The 19,676-nt window shown below is 34.1% G+C and overlaps 1 protein-coding gene across 4 annotated transcripts in view; it reads right to left on the bottom strand.

Annotated features, from left to right (window-relative positions):
* Positions 1–419: 419 nt before the first annotated feature.
* The window catches only part of LOC143240812 (uncharacterized), a 31,615-nt gene continuing 12,358 nt past the window's right edge, over positions 420–19,676 (bottom strand). For all 4 annotated transcript variants that reach the window (XM_076483917.1, XM_076483920.1, XM_076483916.1 and 1 more), the window contains exons 5-9: positions 13,256–13,280; positions 10,555–10,683; positions 7,734–7,854; positions 3,322–3,431; positions 420–3,173 (exon numbers count right to left, since the gene is read on the bottom strand). In XM_076483917.1, coding sequence (XP_076340032.1) covers positions 3,060–3,173; positions 3,322–3,431; positions 7,734–7,854; positions 10,555–10,683; positions 13,256–13,280 — 499 coding nt within the window. In that variant the 3' untranslated portion in view covers positions 420–3,059. The remainder of the gene's footprint in view (positions 3,174–3,321; positions 3,432–7,733; positions 7,855–10,554; positions 10,684–13,255; positions 13,281–19,676) is intronic.

Here is a 19,676-nt window from a genome sequence, read left to right as displayed (position 1 = left end):
TCCGTCCTAAGGCTGTCTTCTCTAAACACCCATTCTTTCTAATGCTATCTATAATTTACAGTGTATAGGAGGACTGTAGTTTCCTAGTGCATGTTTCGATATATTCATTACAAAGTCTAACCTAATAAATGTATCTTCACACGAAATAGCATCAATACCAAGTTCATCTTCTGGTGACTTAGGTATTTGATGGTTTAAAAAATATGTCTGAGAAACAATTTATGTTGTTCTTACAGATGGAGATCCTTCCTGATTATGTTGTGTACAGTTGTCTGGATCATGTGGGTGGCCTTTGAAACAGGTCATTGTATTCGTAGGTTTTCAGCTTTTACAAGAAACCATACTCAGCCATATCATGGCTGAGGAATGACTCGTTGTAGTTTATTTCTGAATGATCTTTGTACCCCAAGTTATTCCACATTTCTTTATTTATCAATGCCATTAAGTACAATGAATATCCACATCTTAGATATTCTAAATCGGTTATCACAACATATACATATATTTATAATTTGAACTTAAGAATAGTTTGTGTCGGAAAAAAGCTTTTGCATACCCTTCTCAAAATCGAACAAATTAACAGTGGCAGAATTAACCCAAGAAGTTACAACAATGTGAAAATATATTTATTATATATTCTATTCCAGTGCAACTTTATATAAGTTGTGAATGTTACGTAACTTACTAATTTGATTATTTTAAACAAAATCATTTTAGTATAATGTATTATATGCATGTGTATATATTTATACATACTGCATTATATAAAGTTAAATGGTGTCAAATTAAAAAAGTAATTGGTCTTAGAAAGTATTTTGTACATTAGATATAAAAAGAGTAGAAATAAGATGTATTTCAGTGTGTAGTAGACAGTAATTAGCAGCAAAAAATTATGTTTATTAATGAAAAACGCCTCTTAGTAATATTAGAATATATAGAATATGCATCATAACAGGAGTCGCAAGTTTTGATGTTATTTTTTTCTGATCTATTGTAAAATAAAAATCATACAGTTTCAGATATTTGAAACAGATAAATGATAAGCCACAACTGCAAATTACCCTTAGATATACAGTCATGTGAAAAAGTTAGGACACCCTATGAAAGCCTGTGTATTTTTGTAACATTTTTGGATATATAGATATTTAATCTCAATTTTAACAATATTGAGAGATTATAGGAATATAACTAAACAATTAAAACTGAAGAAAAGACTTTTCAAGATCTTCTGTAAATGTCATTCTACAAAAATGCATATTTTAACTGAGGAAAAGTTAGGACACCCCCACATTTATTCCTACTTAAAATGGCTCAACTCACACACAGGTGTATCACACCAGGTGCACATGATTAGAAGATCGTTACTCAGCAGTTTGAATGAGGTTTGCCCTATTTAAACCTCAGACATTTAGTTTGGTGTGCTCCTGACTGTTGAAGTGAGAATGAGCACCATGGTGAGAGCAAAAGAGGTGTCTGCAGGCTTCAGAAAGAAAATTGTAGCAGCTTATGAGTCTGGTAAGGGATTTAAAAAGATCCCAAAAGATTTTGAAATCAGCCATTCCACTGTCTGGAAAATAGTCAACAGGTGGAGGATTTTCAAAACAACTGCCAACATGCCCAGATATGGTCGTCCAAGCAAGTTCACCCCGAGAGCAGACAGCAAGATGCTAAAAGAGGCCTCCAAACACCCTAGCATGTCATCACGGGACCTACAGCAGGCACTGGCTACTGTTGATGTGAAAGTGCATGCATCTACAATCAGAAAGAGACTGCACAAGTTTAACTTGCATGGGAGGTGTGCAAGGAGGAAACCTTTGCTCTCTAAGAGAAACATCAAAGCCAGACTGAAGCTTGCCAGAGAGAATATAGACAAAGACCAGAACTTCTGGAATAATGTTCTTTGGACAGATGAATCCAAATTGAATTATTTGGACACCAGATCAGAGGACATGTTTGGCGTAAGACAAATACAGCATTCCAGGAAAAGAACCTCATACCAACTGTGAAGCATGGAGGTGGAAGTGTCATGGTTTGGGGCTGCTTTGCTGCAGCAGGACGACAGCTCACAATCATAGAATGCACCATGAATTCTACTGTGTATCAGAGGTTGCTTGAGGATCATGTGAGACAATCTGTAACAAAATTAAAGCTGAAGCGAAACTGGACCCTACAACACGACAATGACCAAAAACATACCAGTAAATCCACCAAGAACTGGCTGAAAACTAAGAAATGGAGAGTCCTGGAATGGCCGAGTCAAAGCCCAGATCTTAATCCCATTGAGATGCTGTGGGGTGACTTGAAACGGGATGTACATGCAAGAAATCCCTCAAACATCTCAGAGATGAAATAATTCTGCATTGAGGAGTGGGACAAACTTTCTTCAGACCGATCCCAATGTACAAGCTATAATGTGAGATTATAAAATTATCCTAGGTTTTAGAGGTGACTCCGTAAGTAGGACCCACTTTGCGGTGGGGATACAACTTCTATCAATCTTAACCTCCATTCGCCAGTCTCACATAAGAAATAAAAGAGTAGCAATAGATATAGAAATTAGGAGAGCGAGATGCGGGTGCTCAAGCCCACAACGTCCCACATCTTTCACTGCCTGCAGATAGTTGTGGGAAGGTGACGGCTTTCCCAAGTAAAGAAAAAAATCAATTGAATATATCTAGATATAATTTTGTGAAGAAATAATAACCTAAAACACACACTGCTGCAAATCCACTAGAGTAAATGGGTATGATGAACTTGAAATATTTTATACACATTCGGAAAAAAAAATTGTCAGGTTTCACAATATAAATCACTCCCTCCGATTGACAGAAGCAATAAATATAAATAGGAAGGACGACGATGAACCCATACAGTTGAAATAAATTACAAAGCAAAATATTTTGTTTAAGATCTTGAATTAGCTTTTGAATTAAGAAACTTTTAGCGATGTAGAACTTCTGAATTAAACAACTTTTAAATTTACTCATCCCTTCAGAATTTAGGCAAGAGAATGTACACAAAACTTTTTGGTTTAAATTAGATGAGCGCTGTAGTCTGTATTAACGCATAGAAAGTGCTGTTCTTGGTGGATTTTCCTTCATCTCATAAAAATCTTGAGTTTTGAGATCCTTTTCCATTTGAATCACATAACTTTCTGCTAAACGGTTTAAAATCTGTAAAAATGTCAGTATTTAATTAAAAGGTTATTTTCATGTAAAACACCTATGTATAATAGAATCATCGATTATACGAATTAAAAAGCATGCCTTATACAGTAATTCTAACGATCTAGGAAAGCCATAAGAAAGCGATTGAACTTACCGATTGATTATAAAGTTTGTTTTGTAACTTATTGAAAGCATAATTGCCCGTGACTTTCTTTGATTTAATCCATTTATACGACTGGCACAGGAGAACATCAAATGTAATGCCTAAAGTGATAAAAAATAATAATAAAAGTGATAAAAAATAATAATAAAATATATTTTTCACACTGATCATGAAATAACTTTCATAAAGTGAAAACATTTTAGCTCAGAAACCACAATAAGTGAACTTTTTTTGATGATGAGAAACCCACTTGAAATAAAAATGTATCTCAGAACGGCTGGTATGGGTATTAACACTTTTATTGATAAGAGAACCTAGGAAGGTCGAAACGTTGTTCTCTCATTGTCAATAAAAGTGAACTTTTAAATACATGATCAGTGCTGGAGAGGGAAGTGGGGTGAGATACCATCTCATTATTTTTTTCAGGAAGGCCTAAACCATTCCTGCTAATTTTAGTAAATTGTAAGGTTTTCAGGAAGAAACGTTGTAATAAACATTTACGAGAGCAATGGAATAGGGAACGAAACTCTTTACTTAAAATGTTTGTTTGTTTGTTTTTCATATAGCAAAGCCATAAAGGGCTATCTGCTCAGCCCACTGAGGGGAATCGAACCCCTGATTTTAGCGTTGCAAATCCGGAGACATACCGCTGTACTAGCGGGGGACCTTTTCTTAAAATAACGTGCAAGAGTGAGGCAGGAATGATACGAAATAGTATATGAATAAAGTAAATGAACTCTCCCGCTAGGCCTGAGTCGGTGTGACTGAATTTTTAACCACAAGGTAATCATCAGAGTTTCCATGCTGTAACTCATAACAGTATATACCTGTTTGAAGAATTTTGTTGTTGTTTGATTAGATTTGAAACCTTGTCTAACTACGAATCCCGCCACACAACTTGGCGAACATGCAGTTCACGTTACTGTATCGAATTAGGTAAAACGCGGGATGCTCGTGAGTACTTCGTTGGGATTTATTATTATTATTTATTGTCTTACATAATCAAACCAAATAAGTTTCTAATTTTTACAACTGAATTATTTTTATAATAATAAATAAAGAATGCACATGAAAAACAATAAATATATTACTTAAACTTCAACTATTTCACAAACCATAGCGCTTCCTCCTTTTCCACACAAAAAGCGCTGTACATTATACAATATTGTCAGATTTTGTGATATAAGGTTTAGCTTTTCTGTACTCTTATTTTACATATATGTTAATAATCTTAACTGTAATTAAAATAAAGATTTTTTCTCAAATATATATTTACGATCTGAATATAAATATAAAATGCGGTATTCAATAAAACAGCAGATTAAACTTATTGCAGTTTTAAAATAATTTCACAACTATACAATTTACGTAGTGAGAAAACTTTTTTGTTTTACAAAGTTAAATCATTGCCGTCAAAAGTACTTGATTTCTTAGTAAAGTCTGTATTATATCATGTTTGTTTTAAAATTGTAAATGAATTATCCCATAATGTAATTACAGATTGATAAGTCTGTTTGTTCAAGTAGTGGATTGCTATTTAAGAGTGAAATAGTTTGGCGGTTCCAACACTAAAATTCTGTGTTCGATCCCTGTGTTATGCACAGCACAAATTGACTGCTGATCAGCTTTACCAATAAAGTATGGTGTATTACTGACATATGGTGTATAACTACTGAAGCTAATAAAATTTATAGACTTTTTAAACAGAAGAGTCAAGCGAATACAGATAATTCCATAGCTGAGCTAATAACTTAATTTAAGTCTTAATGTTTAGAAAACTGAAACAAAAAGTCTTACTACAATCCATGTCTTCAAACTAAAAAAAAAAAAAAAGTAACAGAATCTCATAGATACACTGCTGGCCAAAATCTTAAGGCCAATGAACATAAAGAAAAATATGTATTTTGCGTTGATAGACTCAACCACTTATTTGAGTAGAGCTTCGAAAAATGAAAATAAGAAAAGGGAAAATAAAAAAAACTTTTTTAGCATTTAATAGGGAAAATGTTAACACTATGAAATTAGCCTAAATACTAGCTGGTCAAAAGTTTAAGACCATACCAAAAAGAAGTCCTAAACAGGATAGGAAATGCCCAACAAGAGATCTCATTAGTGAGTTGCACGGCCATCATTGCGAATAACTGCGAACATTCGCTTTGGCATAGTCCATATAAGCGTTTGCAGAAGACTGGCTGGAATGTTATTCCAAGTGGTGAAGATGGCTTCACGTAGATCATGCACTGTTTGGAACTGATGTCCATTTCTATTGACTTCCCTTGCCATCCACCCCAAACATTTTTAATGGGGATTAGTTCGGGCGAACACGCTGGATGGTCCAAAAGAATCACGTTATTCGCCATGAAAAAGTCCTTTGTCTTGCGAGCATTGTGGATTGCAGCATTGTCCAGCTGAAAGATCCAGTCATTTCCACACAAGCGAGGGCCTTCAGTCAATAAGGATTCCCTCTCCAACATGCCAGTGTAGCCACCTGTTGTTTGACGCCCTGTATAACCTGAAGCTCCATTGTTCCATGGAAGGAGAAAGCACCCCAGATCATGATGGAACCTCCTCCACTGTGTCGTATAGAAAATGTCTCCGGTGGAATATTCTTATCGTTCCAGTAACGTTGGAAGCATTCTGGACCATCCACGTTAATTTTTTTTCTCAACAGAGAACAAAACCTTCGTCCACTTTTTTACGTTCCATGTTTGGTGCTTCTCAGCAAAGTTTAACCTAGCTGTTTCGTGGTGTGGAAAGAGGCGTGGCCTTTGAAGACGTTTACGGTTTTTAAAGCCATTCTCTCGTAGATACCGTCTTATTGTTCTTGAGCTGCATTTTTCGTCCTTAAGGGCCTTAATCTGATTCGACGATCGGCTTGTGTCTTGCTGAACAACCCGTCGAATCCTCATGCTCAACGCAGGCGAAATTTTCTTGGGCCGACCACTTGAGGGCCTGGCACGGCCTAGCGCGTTAAGGCGTGCGCTTCGTAATCTGAGGGTCGCGGGTTCGCGCCCGAGTCGTGCCAAACATGCTCGCCCTCCCAGCCGTGGGGGCGTTATAATGTGACGGTCAATCCCAACTATTTGTTGGTAAAAGAATAGCCCAAGAGTTGGCGGTGGGTGGTGATGACTAGCTGCCTTCCCTCTAGTCTTACACTGCTAAATTAGGGACGGCTAGCACAGATAGCCCTCGAGTAGCTTTGTGCGAAATTCCAAAAACAACAACAACCGAACACTTGAAATTTTCGTTCCGTATCCCTCAGGGTCTTTTAAGAAATTTGCAACAGCAGTTTTACTCCCCAATCTTACCATCGATAGAACGTTGAGAGAGACCTTGCTTTTGCAGCTCGACAATTTTCTCACGTTCAACTCTGTCAACTTTTTAGCCTTTGCCGTGATTTTACCCAATATAACATGGGAAATGTCGGTGGGAGATGTTGACAACGCTGATGCTTGAACATAAATGACTAAATTTTGTTACGTGGTTTACTGATTAACGCTTCGTTTCAGTATGGTTTTAAACTTTTGATCAGTTAGTATTTAGGCTAATTTCATAGTGTTCACGTTTTCCCTATTAAATGCTAAAAAAAAAAAAAATTATTTTTATTTTTCCCTTTTCTTATTTTTATCATTCGAAACTCTACTCAAATAAGTGGTTGAGTCTAACGACGCTAAATGCATATTTTTTCTTTATGTTCATTGGCCTTAAAATTTTGGTCAGTAGTGTACAATATACTTCTCCCCTTCTATATTAAGCACCCTTAAATCCATCGTTCGAAAAACCTGGAAGTAGTAAATTATGTTGTTTCTACCTAATTATTAGTAAACAGCGTGAGATTTATGGAATGTGAACATTATTTATAGAAAATAAGACGACACCTGAACATTGACAGGTGTCCCAAAATCAACTGGTCACGCTCGATTTAGTATTTCCCCAGTAAGATAGCGATAAGTTTACGAACTTACAACTCTAACATATGGGGTTCGATTTCCCGCAGTGAACACAGCAAATAGATCAAAATGGATTTGCTAATAAACAAAAAAATTCGATCCAGTAATTTCTAAAATAGAATAAACACATACTTAAATGAAATTACAATTAATATGTTTGTTTCCTTCAATTATAAAGGTAACAATAGACTATCTACGCTTCACACACCATGTATATCGAACCCCGACTTTTAGCGCTATAAGTCTTGAATTTTACCACTAAGTTTACGGGAGTTTAAAATTAATTTTAAAGTGTTAGTATTACCAATGTTTATTCCATAAATTTTTGAAGTGTATTAGAAATATAACTTATCAATATACTAAAACAAAATTACTTTTTATTAATTCCACTGATAATACGTTTCTGCAGTTTCATTAATTTAAAAACAAATCATAAAGTTTATAAAAACTTACTGTCGACAAGTTTTTCGCACTTCTCTGAAACGTCATTCTCTTTTTCCAAACGAGCAAATTTTTTTATCAGTAGATTAGAAGTGTTGTCGTCGAGAATATGTTTTTTATAGTTTTTTGTCAGCTGTAATAAAACAAAGACATATATCTAAGTGCATTAGCGAAAACATACTAAAACGTAAACGAATGCAACCATAATCACAGAACAGTTAATGAGTTTACAGTGATTACCACAATTGAAATTTTGAACCTCGGTAGATTTCCATTCGTGGGTTAAATCACCAGATCAACGAACTGTAGAGTTCAGATTTGGCCGTCTTAAGTTCTGAACTACAGACTCAAGAGAAGGAAGCCAACCAACAACTCATATTGTAACATATTGTTTGTGAAGCATATACAAAGAGCTATTTTTACTTTAGCCTCTGAATTTATCGAAACCTGACTTTTACAATAGCTTTGTAAGGCCACATTTCGAACTCTGGTCGCAGTCAAACACGTTAAACACGAGATCACACTCGATTCGTGCGATTTATGTGACTAGTTTTTAAGTTGTGTGAGGCTTTACATTGGCTGATGCTTGATATAATGTTCTAGTAGTTTTATTGGCATAAGTACAGTAATATAGAAAAATTCAGTTAGATTGTATTTTCATAAAACAAGAAGTTAATAGAAGTAAATAATTCACTGGAGGAATAAAAAATGTTAATGTAGTGCAGTATTAACTTGTGTATAAAATTCAGAGTACCGGCGTTCTTCATGTGTGCGATACACATGTAAAGCCGGCGATGTTAAGCATCTAATAGTAAGGAAAACATTCTGTGTCTCTGTCTCCCTGTAGATGAAACTTCTTTCGAAAGAGTTGACCGATCTAGACCAAACTTGGCATGTTAACGTAGTAGTTCAAAATAAAACCAAATTCATATTAAACTTTCTCATATATTGAAAGTTAATAAAATTTTGTAGAGTGACCTTATATTGTTACTTCAGTAGCTATTGTAAATAGTCGAAGTTAAATAAAACTCACACCACACAAAAAAATTCTGCAAGCCAAAGATTGTTGTAAACGGTATTTAGGCTTATTTCTGATTATAAACAAACTATACAATAACAAATTATCCAGTTACAGTGTGATAATGAAGGTATTAGTTCTGCTTCAGTTTTCCGCTGTTTTCTGATTCACACCATTTAATTTTGGTTTATACTAGGGATAGATTAATAACTTAAGCCTAAATTAGAGAAGTATTCCATTATTAAAATATTTTGTAGTATATTTCTTCCTTCTTAATATAAATTATGTTTTTCTGTAGAAGAAAAAAATCAAGATTATCATTGAATTTAATTCAAACAGTATACATTTTAACCACATGTCGGCTCAGCACTGCCTGGCAGTTAGGGCGCTCGACTCACAATCTGAGGGTCACGGGTTTGAATCCACGTCACATCAGATATTTTCCCCTTTTTAATCTTGGGAGCATTATAATATTACAGTCAATTCCACTATTCATTTATAAAAGAGTTGACGTGGGTTATGCCTTCCCTCTAGTCTATCACTGTTAAATTAGGTATTGCTAGCGCAGATAACAGATTTCAAACCAAACTGACCATATCTCTACCGCGAACTAAGCTGCTTTGAACAAGAAGTGGCGCAACTGAAAATCTTTTTTAACTTCTAGACTTCACACGGATCTGTCGAGCTTTTACGAAGGGCAGAGCTGGATATGCAGTTTGCTGGTCAAGAAACAGTTAAGTTGCACATCTAATTTATTGACATGTACATTATTAAACAGTGATTAGAGGTTTGTATCACCATTTTATACACGGAGAGACTTATCAATTTGTTATAAATGTTTTTGCGTCATCAGCCTCTCAAATATTTTTGCAGTACGTATAACCTAGCTACGGTATTTTGAACATATAAGATACATGTGCTGAACAGTTAAGCCAGAAACTCCTAACGTTCAGTCGTAACCATTCTTAATTTAGAACTAATGACCAAATGAAAAGCAGTTAGAAGCACCTGTCACCTAATAAGCAGCTACTCTTAACGAAATAGTATAGCATGATGGATTGTGTAAATTATAATCAAGCATGATGAACTTTATAAATTGTAACCAAATAGTATAGCATTATGGACTGTGTAAATTATTACCTAATAGTTATAGCATGATGGACTGTGTAAATTATTACCTAATAGTATAGCATGATGGATCGTGTAAATTATTACATAATAGTATAACATGCTGGGATGTCCAAATTATAGCATCCATGATGGATTGTAGAAATTATAACGTTTATCAGGGACGAAAATGCAGAGTGTTATTTGGACTATCAGGACTCAAACCTGGGATATTCTGATTCATAGTCCGACACGCTAACCGCTAGGCCACTAAAAAGCTAGTGGCAAGTAATATCATGCACGAGAAATCACTGTTACAAATGGGCTCATAATTTCATGAATTGGTCTGTTAGGATCGTACAGAAGTAAAACGACAACAATGCATGATGTGTACATCTCAGAATAAAAAGGAAAGGATTGGTTCAGTGCCAAATAAAACAACAATCTTATCTGTATGGTCCGGCATGACCAGGTGGTTAAGGCACTCGACTCGTAGTCAGAGGTTCGCGGGTTCGAATCCCTGTTACACCAAACATGCTCGCCCTTCAACGGCGGGGGCGTTATAATGTGAGGGTCAATCCCACTATTCGTTGGTAAAAGTGTGGTGATAACTAGCTGTCTTTCCTCTAGTCTTATACTACTAAATTAGGGACGGCTAACGCAGATAGCCCTCGAGTAGCTTTGCGCGAAATTCAAACCAAAACAAACCTGATCTGTATACTCCTGGAGCTTCATTTTTCTGCTAAGATTCAGAACAGTGTTCCATACCAACGTGTGCGCGTTTGCTTCTTGAAATTCAACAACTGTATCTTCTATGAGATCCTCAAGAACGTCATCCTTTATAGAAAGGAAAACCAGAAAAAAATGAGATGATAAGTCAGATAAAAAACATATTCAAACTAACTAATAGAATGGAAATACAAAAACCAATAACCTGTTGTTATTTAAAATATATAATTCAAAGAAACTTATGACTGTCTAATGGTTAATTGAATTGGCGAAGTAGTTTAATATATTTCTGTTTTGTGACATACAGCTCCTGTGATTGAAAAACAATAAAATGACATAGAGTTTGTAATTAAAATCAGCGTAACAAATTCTGGTGTTAAGGAACATGCCAGTAGCGACCTGCACTAGGCAAAATTGATTAATAACATTCCATCAATGGAAGATAACTGTATAGGCTTAAACACTTGTATAATAATAAAGCTAATTCTACATAACAAAGTAAATAATGTTACAAATCAGTACATAAGATAACTCAATCTGTAATTATTCAAATGCATAAATTAATTTGTTTCTTACTTCTGCTGGTTTTTCACCTATTAACCCAATACATTTTATGAGACTCCACTTAGCTTAGGAAATTTAGGTTAGCCCTAAATCTACTTTATAAGTAATAACGTTAACGAAATTAACTTTACAAAATACTGTTATACACTATAGGAATTGTCATACTCTTGCATCGTAGTCAGTCGATAACAGAATACATTTAAGACAATTTAGCATTTGTTCTGCAAAGAGAAAGTACTGTCAATCTTATAATGTTTTTCTTTAATTTCATTGTTTTGATTGGTTTTAATAAAGATTACTTTAAAGTTCGTCCAAATTGTATCCAATTTCTTACTTCTTCAAACACAGAAATTCATATTTTTGTTTCAAATCTTTTGATGTTTATGATTACTGCTTTATTTGAACAGGGAATTAGTACAACTGATAATATAATAAAGTATGATGAAATATTGGTGCCGCGACCAAAAAATCAATATTAGTTTTACGTTTTTCTCAATTTATTTTCCCCTATGATCTTTCTAACTTTTGTTATATTATATGGTAAAAACTTCGTTCTAAAGAAACTGCCATTTTTTTCACAACCTGACATATTCATGAGTAGGTTTTTCACAGAGAGAGAATACAGTTATCGGAGAGAATTCTTAGATTGAGGAAGGAAAAATCCTCAGCGACACAAAATTGTACCTCTGAAGATCAAACACGAGGCATATAAAGCACATATTAATGAGGGCTACTCAGAGATTTGTGATCTGGTAGTCCTGAGATCGAATGTGGTGGTCTCTACAGAATTCCAAGACATAATATAACCAAGGTTGTCTCAACCTCTAGGTCTGGTCGAATCACTGGTTGCCAGCCACAGGAGACTAGGGGTGCTGCTGATATATGACATTTACTATTCAAGCTGAAGGCTTGAAATGGTGGTCAAACAAAAACTTGGTCACTTACATAGATGATAGGCTTAGGCACACATATCTGCATATTGTGAGGATACGATCATTTCTTTTCAAGCACATTGAGAAATTATTAAGAATGAAAAACAAAACAATAATTTTGGTACTAAAAAAATTAATTAATTTACGGAAAATTTCAGCTGACTAGTTTCGTAACTATTTTACTATCATCGGCCCTATGGTTATTAAGGGTGTGTTGAACTTTCTTAACAGTAGAGAGCTTTAGTTTAAATACAAAATGTAATAACTCATGTTACATTCGTTGTACACATGATCTACAGTTTTACTTATTTAAATGCAGGATAGTGGATAGTCCCAGGCCATCACCCAGTCTGTTAACAGGAAAAAGATAACTTTTATCTCAAGACCACATAGAAAAGTAACCATCTTCTCTGGAAGAGAACATGCTTAATGGCCAGTTTAGGAGTCCATTCTCATGTGCTCCTTTTTACACACTTTGGTGTTAGCACACCCTCTACAATCATGGTTCGCATAACCATGTCAGAATTAAGAATATACAGAATACGCTGTTTTGTATCACATTATTAAGCAAATCACTGTAGTTTTTCCGCTAAGTGTATTACATCTCAGTATTTTGTGAGTACGTGATACATAAACTGTTTGAAATATGTGAACATACAATTACTATTAAACCTCAGAACCCATTGTCACATATTAATTGACAAATATATATATTTAATATATGATGTATTCACTCAGCAGTTAGCATGGATTCTATGTCAATTAATGCCCACCGTAATGTTATTTGTTTTCCGACGTCATAAACAGCACTTTTAATAACACTCAAAATATTACTTGCGCGACATTTTTAGGCCTATTACTCTCAGTTATATCATTTTTTCATCTTGATAAGAACACAAATAGTACAAACTATACGGACCCCTAATACCAGCTTACTTGATGAAAATAAATTTTGAATTTCTTGCAAGTCAGAGTTAAAAACAGGGGTTATCAGTTCTAACAGTAGTTGTATTGTTGTTTTAGACTCATAATGTAGGTAAATTAATATGCAGAGCTATAAACGGTTTTTTTTCTCAACGTTAAAGTATTTTTACTTGCGAACTGATTGTATAGTGTTAAAAATATTTCTTAATTAACACGAAATAATTTACAGTAAAGTAAAAAGAGCTTAGGTATTTACTTACCGAGATTTCATCTTCCTCCTGTGTGCTGTAGATAATATAAATAAAGAAATCGTAAAATTGTATATATATGTGACTATCTTTTATCATCTTAAGAATTCTAAAGAGAGCATTATGACATGTCATGTTTGACTATAATAATACTATTGGCTACCGGACTCGAACTTTCCTATTTTATGGGTTTTGACTTCCAGGACTCTAAATAATTTATATTCTTGTAGTAAAACAGTGTTTTGTCATAAACACAGAACACACATTAAATATTAGATTTTCAGTTCATTCAGTGTGCGGTTGTGTTTTTAGTTACATAAAATTTGAGGTAATTTCTTTGGAATAAACACTAATGATCAATATATCTTTAATTAATATAATTTATTATCAGCTTTAGGAACTCAGAACTGAGACATGGTCACGTTTATATTCAACAGCTGGCGTCTTTTGATGCTTGTTATGAAATGACGCATGAAATGTAAGTAGTAGGTGACATTTAAATGTAAATATACATCAAAAATACATGTTTTGTAGCTGTTATTTGTAATGTCATTTCTTCATCGTGGCCTAGTGGATTAGTGAGCCCATAAAACGTACTCCGCACGTTGCAGTCGTGGGTGCGCTACAAGAGTGAAGGTAAAAGCCCACTATGCGATCCAACAAAGGTAATTTAAGAATTCACTATGAATACTTTGACTAATTACCTTTTTTCTTGTATACCAGTTAAAAAGTATGATCAGCTTTCTACGCAAAGAATCCTTGTTTAGCTTTTTCAAAATCCTGAAACACAAACAAACGAATTTTTATTGCACCTAAATAGCGTCTTCGAAATCATAGCCATATGTATGATTAAATATTTCAGATAATGAACAGCTACACTTCCAGTGAGGTTACTGTTGCTAATGTGTATTTTATTGCTCCAAAGATAACATTTAAACCTATACTTACAGTTAGGCCAATGGCAAGATCTCTACTGGATTTTCGTGTATCACGTGAAGAGCACGCTTCGAATCATTTAACACAATTTTTTAATAGCTTGGGATTCCTACTTCAATAGTATTGGTGTCATTTATCGTTTCAGACTTTACACAACTTTAACTAAAACATTAAATATTGACTTAATTTGTCGGATTGGGCAACTTTCACTAGCCGAATCTTTGAGTTGAAACATTTTTGCTATAGGATATTTCTGTCTTGAAAACTAAGAGTTCATTCACGACACTACTGCTGTGAATAGTGTTAATGCCTACTCCTTTTATGTGTGTCACTGTTTGTATGGTTGTATGACAACTAAACACTGTGTAAACAATCAGCACGTGACTGTATTTTGGTGCAGTTCATTCTCATATTGTATATATGGGGGAAATACAATAGTATTTGCATTATATATACCAATTTTTAAATTTTTTCCACAGTTATTTCGAACAGTGTACACCTAGTTAAAAACAAGTGAATATTGTGTGCAAGAACAATATACTGTATAAAAATGTAACCTGAAGTTATCATCAACACACAGAAACACTACAGGTATCTTACGTCATTGTAACAACTCTCGTTTTTACTATTTTAATTAATGATTCAAGGCAACTGATTATTTATACAAGTAACTAAAAATAATATTTATTTTTTTCCTACACTCCTTAGTAAAGATTGCTAAACTCTACAATATAAGCGCCCTTAAAATTGGATATTACATTTCCTTTAGTTTACTTAGCATTTATGCAGTTTGAATTTACTTAATTCAAAGATTACATACAAATAATGTCATTCAGTATTACCAGTCATAGAACAATAATAGCAATACAGTATATGCATTACAACGTATAACTGTAACTAAATTAAACAGGCCATACATGGCCAGGTGGTTAAGGCACTCGATTTGTAATTTGAGAGTCGCGGGTTCGAATTTCCGTCGCACTAAACATGCTTGCCCTTTTAGCCGTGGGGGCGTTATAATGTTACGCTTAATTTCACTTACGCTGCTAAACATTGGTAACAGAGTAGCCGCAAGAGTTAACACACAAACAAAATTGTTTGTTTGTTTGAATGACTAACTGAGGACTATCCCTCTAGCCGTCTTACGCTGCTAAACTGGGAACGGCTAGCACAGATAGTCCTCGTGTAGCTGCGCACGTAATTCAAAAACACACAAACAAAATTAAACGTACTTACGTATTATCTAGTTCATCAGGTGGATTTGTACTTATAGGCTGAAAAACAAAGAAACAAGTTTGAGTCGTAACTATAAAGAGCTATTTTAATTAATATAAACTGTTTTAAATACATGGTGGAGATTTTAAAACAATTTTAGCTAACTTGTGTTAAAGTTAAAAATGGCTTTTAACTTCAGTTTTCATTTTAAAAGTATAATTTAATTATAAACTGTATACGCCATCTTATAAGTCAGACATTTCCAGTAATTACAAAATTTCTGATTTTATCAGTTAATGTTGATTCACGTATTCGTTTTGCAGTTTGTAGCTTTTTAGGTTTTCTTACAGTATTAAACTTACCTCTAAATTATCCCTGAGATGCATTGCAAGTGATGAAAAAACAAAATAGTTCAAACACGAACAGCATAAAATAATTTTGCCCTACATTTGATAATATGTTATTTTTATTTCTAAATATTTCATATTGTTAATTTTTTGAAGAAACGTAATTACAAAAAAAAGTGTACTTTCCCAGAGTTTCTTTAACGTAACAATATTTGCGTTTTATAACATAATACATAAAACAATATGACGATTCAATACCATTATACTGGAAGTTAATCGTGATTTTCTGTCAGTTTTATTGTTGGAGTGAGATATTTAATTCATCTCTAATATGGCAAGTGGTGTAGTTGAAGCAAGTGAAAAAGCAGTTTCACAACCTGACGTTACGGTGTACATTCCTAAAATAGGACACAATGTGTCATGAAATACTTACAAATCTTAAGCTGTATACAAGACCTAGGTCCCAAAATGAATCATTCGGATCATACTGCTTTATATGGATATAAACATTTATTTCGGCTGTCATGAATCTATTTAAAATATATTTCTAAGCAAAAACAGATAGTGCAATATATTGAATTTTACTGATGACGAACATACTTAAGATAACAAGTGTAGTAACAACAATTTTCTGAATCGTTTTACTTCCCTGTTTGAAATTCAATATGGATTCGAATATTTGTAGGAAATAATGTATCAGGGCTTAGTAAATTTGTAGTTTTACAGGATAATAATTTTGGGTTTGTAAAAATAGAATACAATGAATCAATGAGTAGATACCAGAAAATATTACACTTTCCAAAATGTTGGGTCAGTCCGTTACCTGGTGGACCAGTCCGCTATTTATGATGGGTATAGACTTACAACTTAATTATTGTTTGTTTCTCATAGCTAGCCAAAGGAAGCTAGTCAGTGGCACCAACTGTCAACTCTTAGACCACTTCTTGCTCACTAAAAAGTGAGATCTATCCGTTAGTCTTATATTACACCTAGGATCTCAAAGTGAAGCTTCAGAGTATAGCAATGCTAACAGTTAAGCCATGTCTCACACAAGTTTCTGAAGTCCTCACCGTCTCGGAGACAGAAGAGCTAGAAAGAACCAGCACTGCAGTCGAATATTGAACTATGTTGGGCTTATTGGAAGAGCAATTATCAGGTCAGATAAAAACTGGAATAACTTTCCCTAATAAGAAACATCAATGGGACAACAAAGACAGTAGTAAGTATCTAAAAACAGAGGATTTCTTTTCCACTTCATAGAATACCGAGGACACTTGAAGTAGCTAATCATAATCTCAATCAATATCAAGTGAACAAGAAAATCGGAGATCCTGTAATGTGTTACCCCAAATGGATATTTAACCAACAAAAACACAACCACCAGGTAACAGAACCAGCTTTTTTCTCTAAATTGGAGATATTTATCCGAATTTCATAACGACACATAGCTAAAGTCAATAACCTTCTGTTGCTTTATTAACTGAGATATCCTTAGACTCTAAGGTATGCTGAAAGGGTTATAAAAAACATCGAAACTGGGTAGAAATCAAAATGGTAGTGAAAGATATACAGATTATATGAGCTTAAATGTATTAGGATATAAACAAAGAGTCTGTATTTGGAATGGTTTTAGATACATACAATTCACTTCGAGGGTACGTTTTGTGCATTATTCTTACTGCAACACACATTGTTTAGTTAAATTGTATTGTGTTATTTTTTTATGAGAACAATTAACGTTACACATCCATAGATGTGATATTGTTAATAGACTGGATTATTTGAAACATTTTAAAATTACCATCACATCTCTAGATACCTTGCTTTGAAAGTAACCTAGTTTTTGTTTCTTTATCAAATAAACATATATTACTCGTCAGTTAGATGGTATTTCTCAATCTTATTTTGGTGTTTAGTTGTTTAACTGATTCCTTTGTGGAGAAAACTTTTTGCTTCCTTCTTTTATTTCTCAATACCTACTAACTTCGAGAATGTAAACATTTTTCAAGCCAACGATGGAGGAAATAAATGATTATGGTACAGAAATACCAACAATAAAAAACAATCACTAACATATTCTTTACAAAGTTTGGACTTGTTTACGGAAGTTAAACCATGAAACATTACCAAAAATATTGATGTGTACTGATTTAACTACATGTATCTAAAGTGAAAACTTTGATAATATTTATTTAAGATACATGTACTTAAATAAATACACATCAACATTTTTAGTAAGTTTTTATTTTAGATATTTTCCCGAATTTTTTCCCTTTTTTATTTTGTCTTCTCTGTTTCTTACAATCTGTTTTGTTACAAAAGTTTTACGTAAAAGTTCCGTCTTTCATTCTATCTTAAGTCTATCTTAAGAATGGTCAATCCCATTCTTCGTTGGTAAAAAGAGTTGCCCAAGAGTTGTCGATGGGTGGTGATGGCTAGCTGCCTTACCTTTAATCTTACACTACTAAATTAGGAACAGCTAGCGCAGATATCCCTCGTGTAGCTTTGCGCGAAATTTAAAAAACAAACAAACCATGACTAGTAATCATTTGTTATTGTAGATTGAAAGCAATCCAACTTGTATAATAGTAAAAATAAGTATATAATTCTAAACACAGTAGCAGTTTTAGTTATGTGATATTAAAGAGTTGACCATGATCCCTAACGTATTTTAAATAAAGTAGCAGCAGTAACAACAACGACAAGTATAATTCAGATATGAGTATCAACGGAAGATTATGGGTGTGAAGCACTGTATCACACCGCCATGTGTCGCATTCCCTTAAAGAGCCTTCAGTGGCAGCTCATTCATGCAGAATTCTGCATCCTTATTAAATTTTCCAAAACCAATTGTTGGACGTTGTGGGCTTGAGCACCCACATCTCACTCTCCTAATTTCTATATCTATTGCCACTTTTATTTCTTATGTGAGATTGGCGAATGAAGGTTATGACTGATAGACAGTGTATCTCCACCGCGATGTGGGTCCTATTTCCACAGTCACCTCCAAAACCTAGGGTACATTGTGTAATCATACATTATAACTTGCACTCTGGGATCTTTTCAATTAGTGCAGCGTTTTTTGTTTAATTTATTTTTGTTCTGGTTTGTTTTTTTAAGTTTAACAAACTAATATGTATATACATATACATCAGGATTAGGAATACATAATACCCCAAGTACAGTTTAGCCTACACTTGAGTATTATAACGATTATAAACACTTTTATGAAATATATTATCATAGTGCGGGCCAAAACCTGACTTTCGAGAGCCTCACGTACCTCGCGGGCCTCCGATTCGAGACGATACTGTATCATAATAAAGAAATATCTCACGTTTACGGAACAGTTTCAATGTGCATGTGGCTAATCTACTGTCTATCCGTATCCTCTTGGACATCAAAAACAGGATATCTGACCAAAAACTACTATTTGTCCCATATCAAGATTTTTTACTCCTCACTTTAAAAATTAGTAAGATTTTACTATTTTAATCAATAATTTTAAGATTCTACACTAGTGATGTGAACAATCGATGAAGAATTATTTCTTGTTGTTTTTTACAAAACGATAAGAGTTGAGTTTTACATTTAAATGAATGTAAACGAATAACACGTTGTTGTTTGGTTGTTTTTAGCACAAAACTTGACATTGAGCTACCTGCACAAAATACTGTAGTCAATGAATTGCAAGAACTGTTATTAGTTATATAAAAGCACATGAGAGTTAACTCAATAATAAAGTTAAAAAAAACACGCTTTGGAGAGGTGCGTGAAATTTCACTATTCCATTGGAGTGGTCTAGGAGTTGGTGGTTAATGCTATTGACTAACTGCCAGCATGGCCAGAAGGATAAGGTGCTTGACCAGCAACCTAAGAGTCGAGGATTCGAATCCCATTCCACTAAACTTGCCCACCTTTGCAACCGTTGGAGC

The sequence above is a fragment of the Tachypleus tridentatus genome, chromosome 13 (assembly GCF_004210375.1).
Source record: "Tachypleus tridentatus isolate NWPU-2018 chromosome 13, ASM421037v1, whole genome shotgun sequence".
NCBI classification, from domain to species: Eukaryota; Metazoa; Arthropoda; class Merostomata; order Xiphosura; family Limulidae; genus Tachypleus; species Tachypleus tridentatus.
Note: the sequence above shows the minus strand (reverse complement) of the source record. Positions and strands in the feature narration are given on the sequence as shown.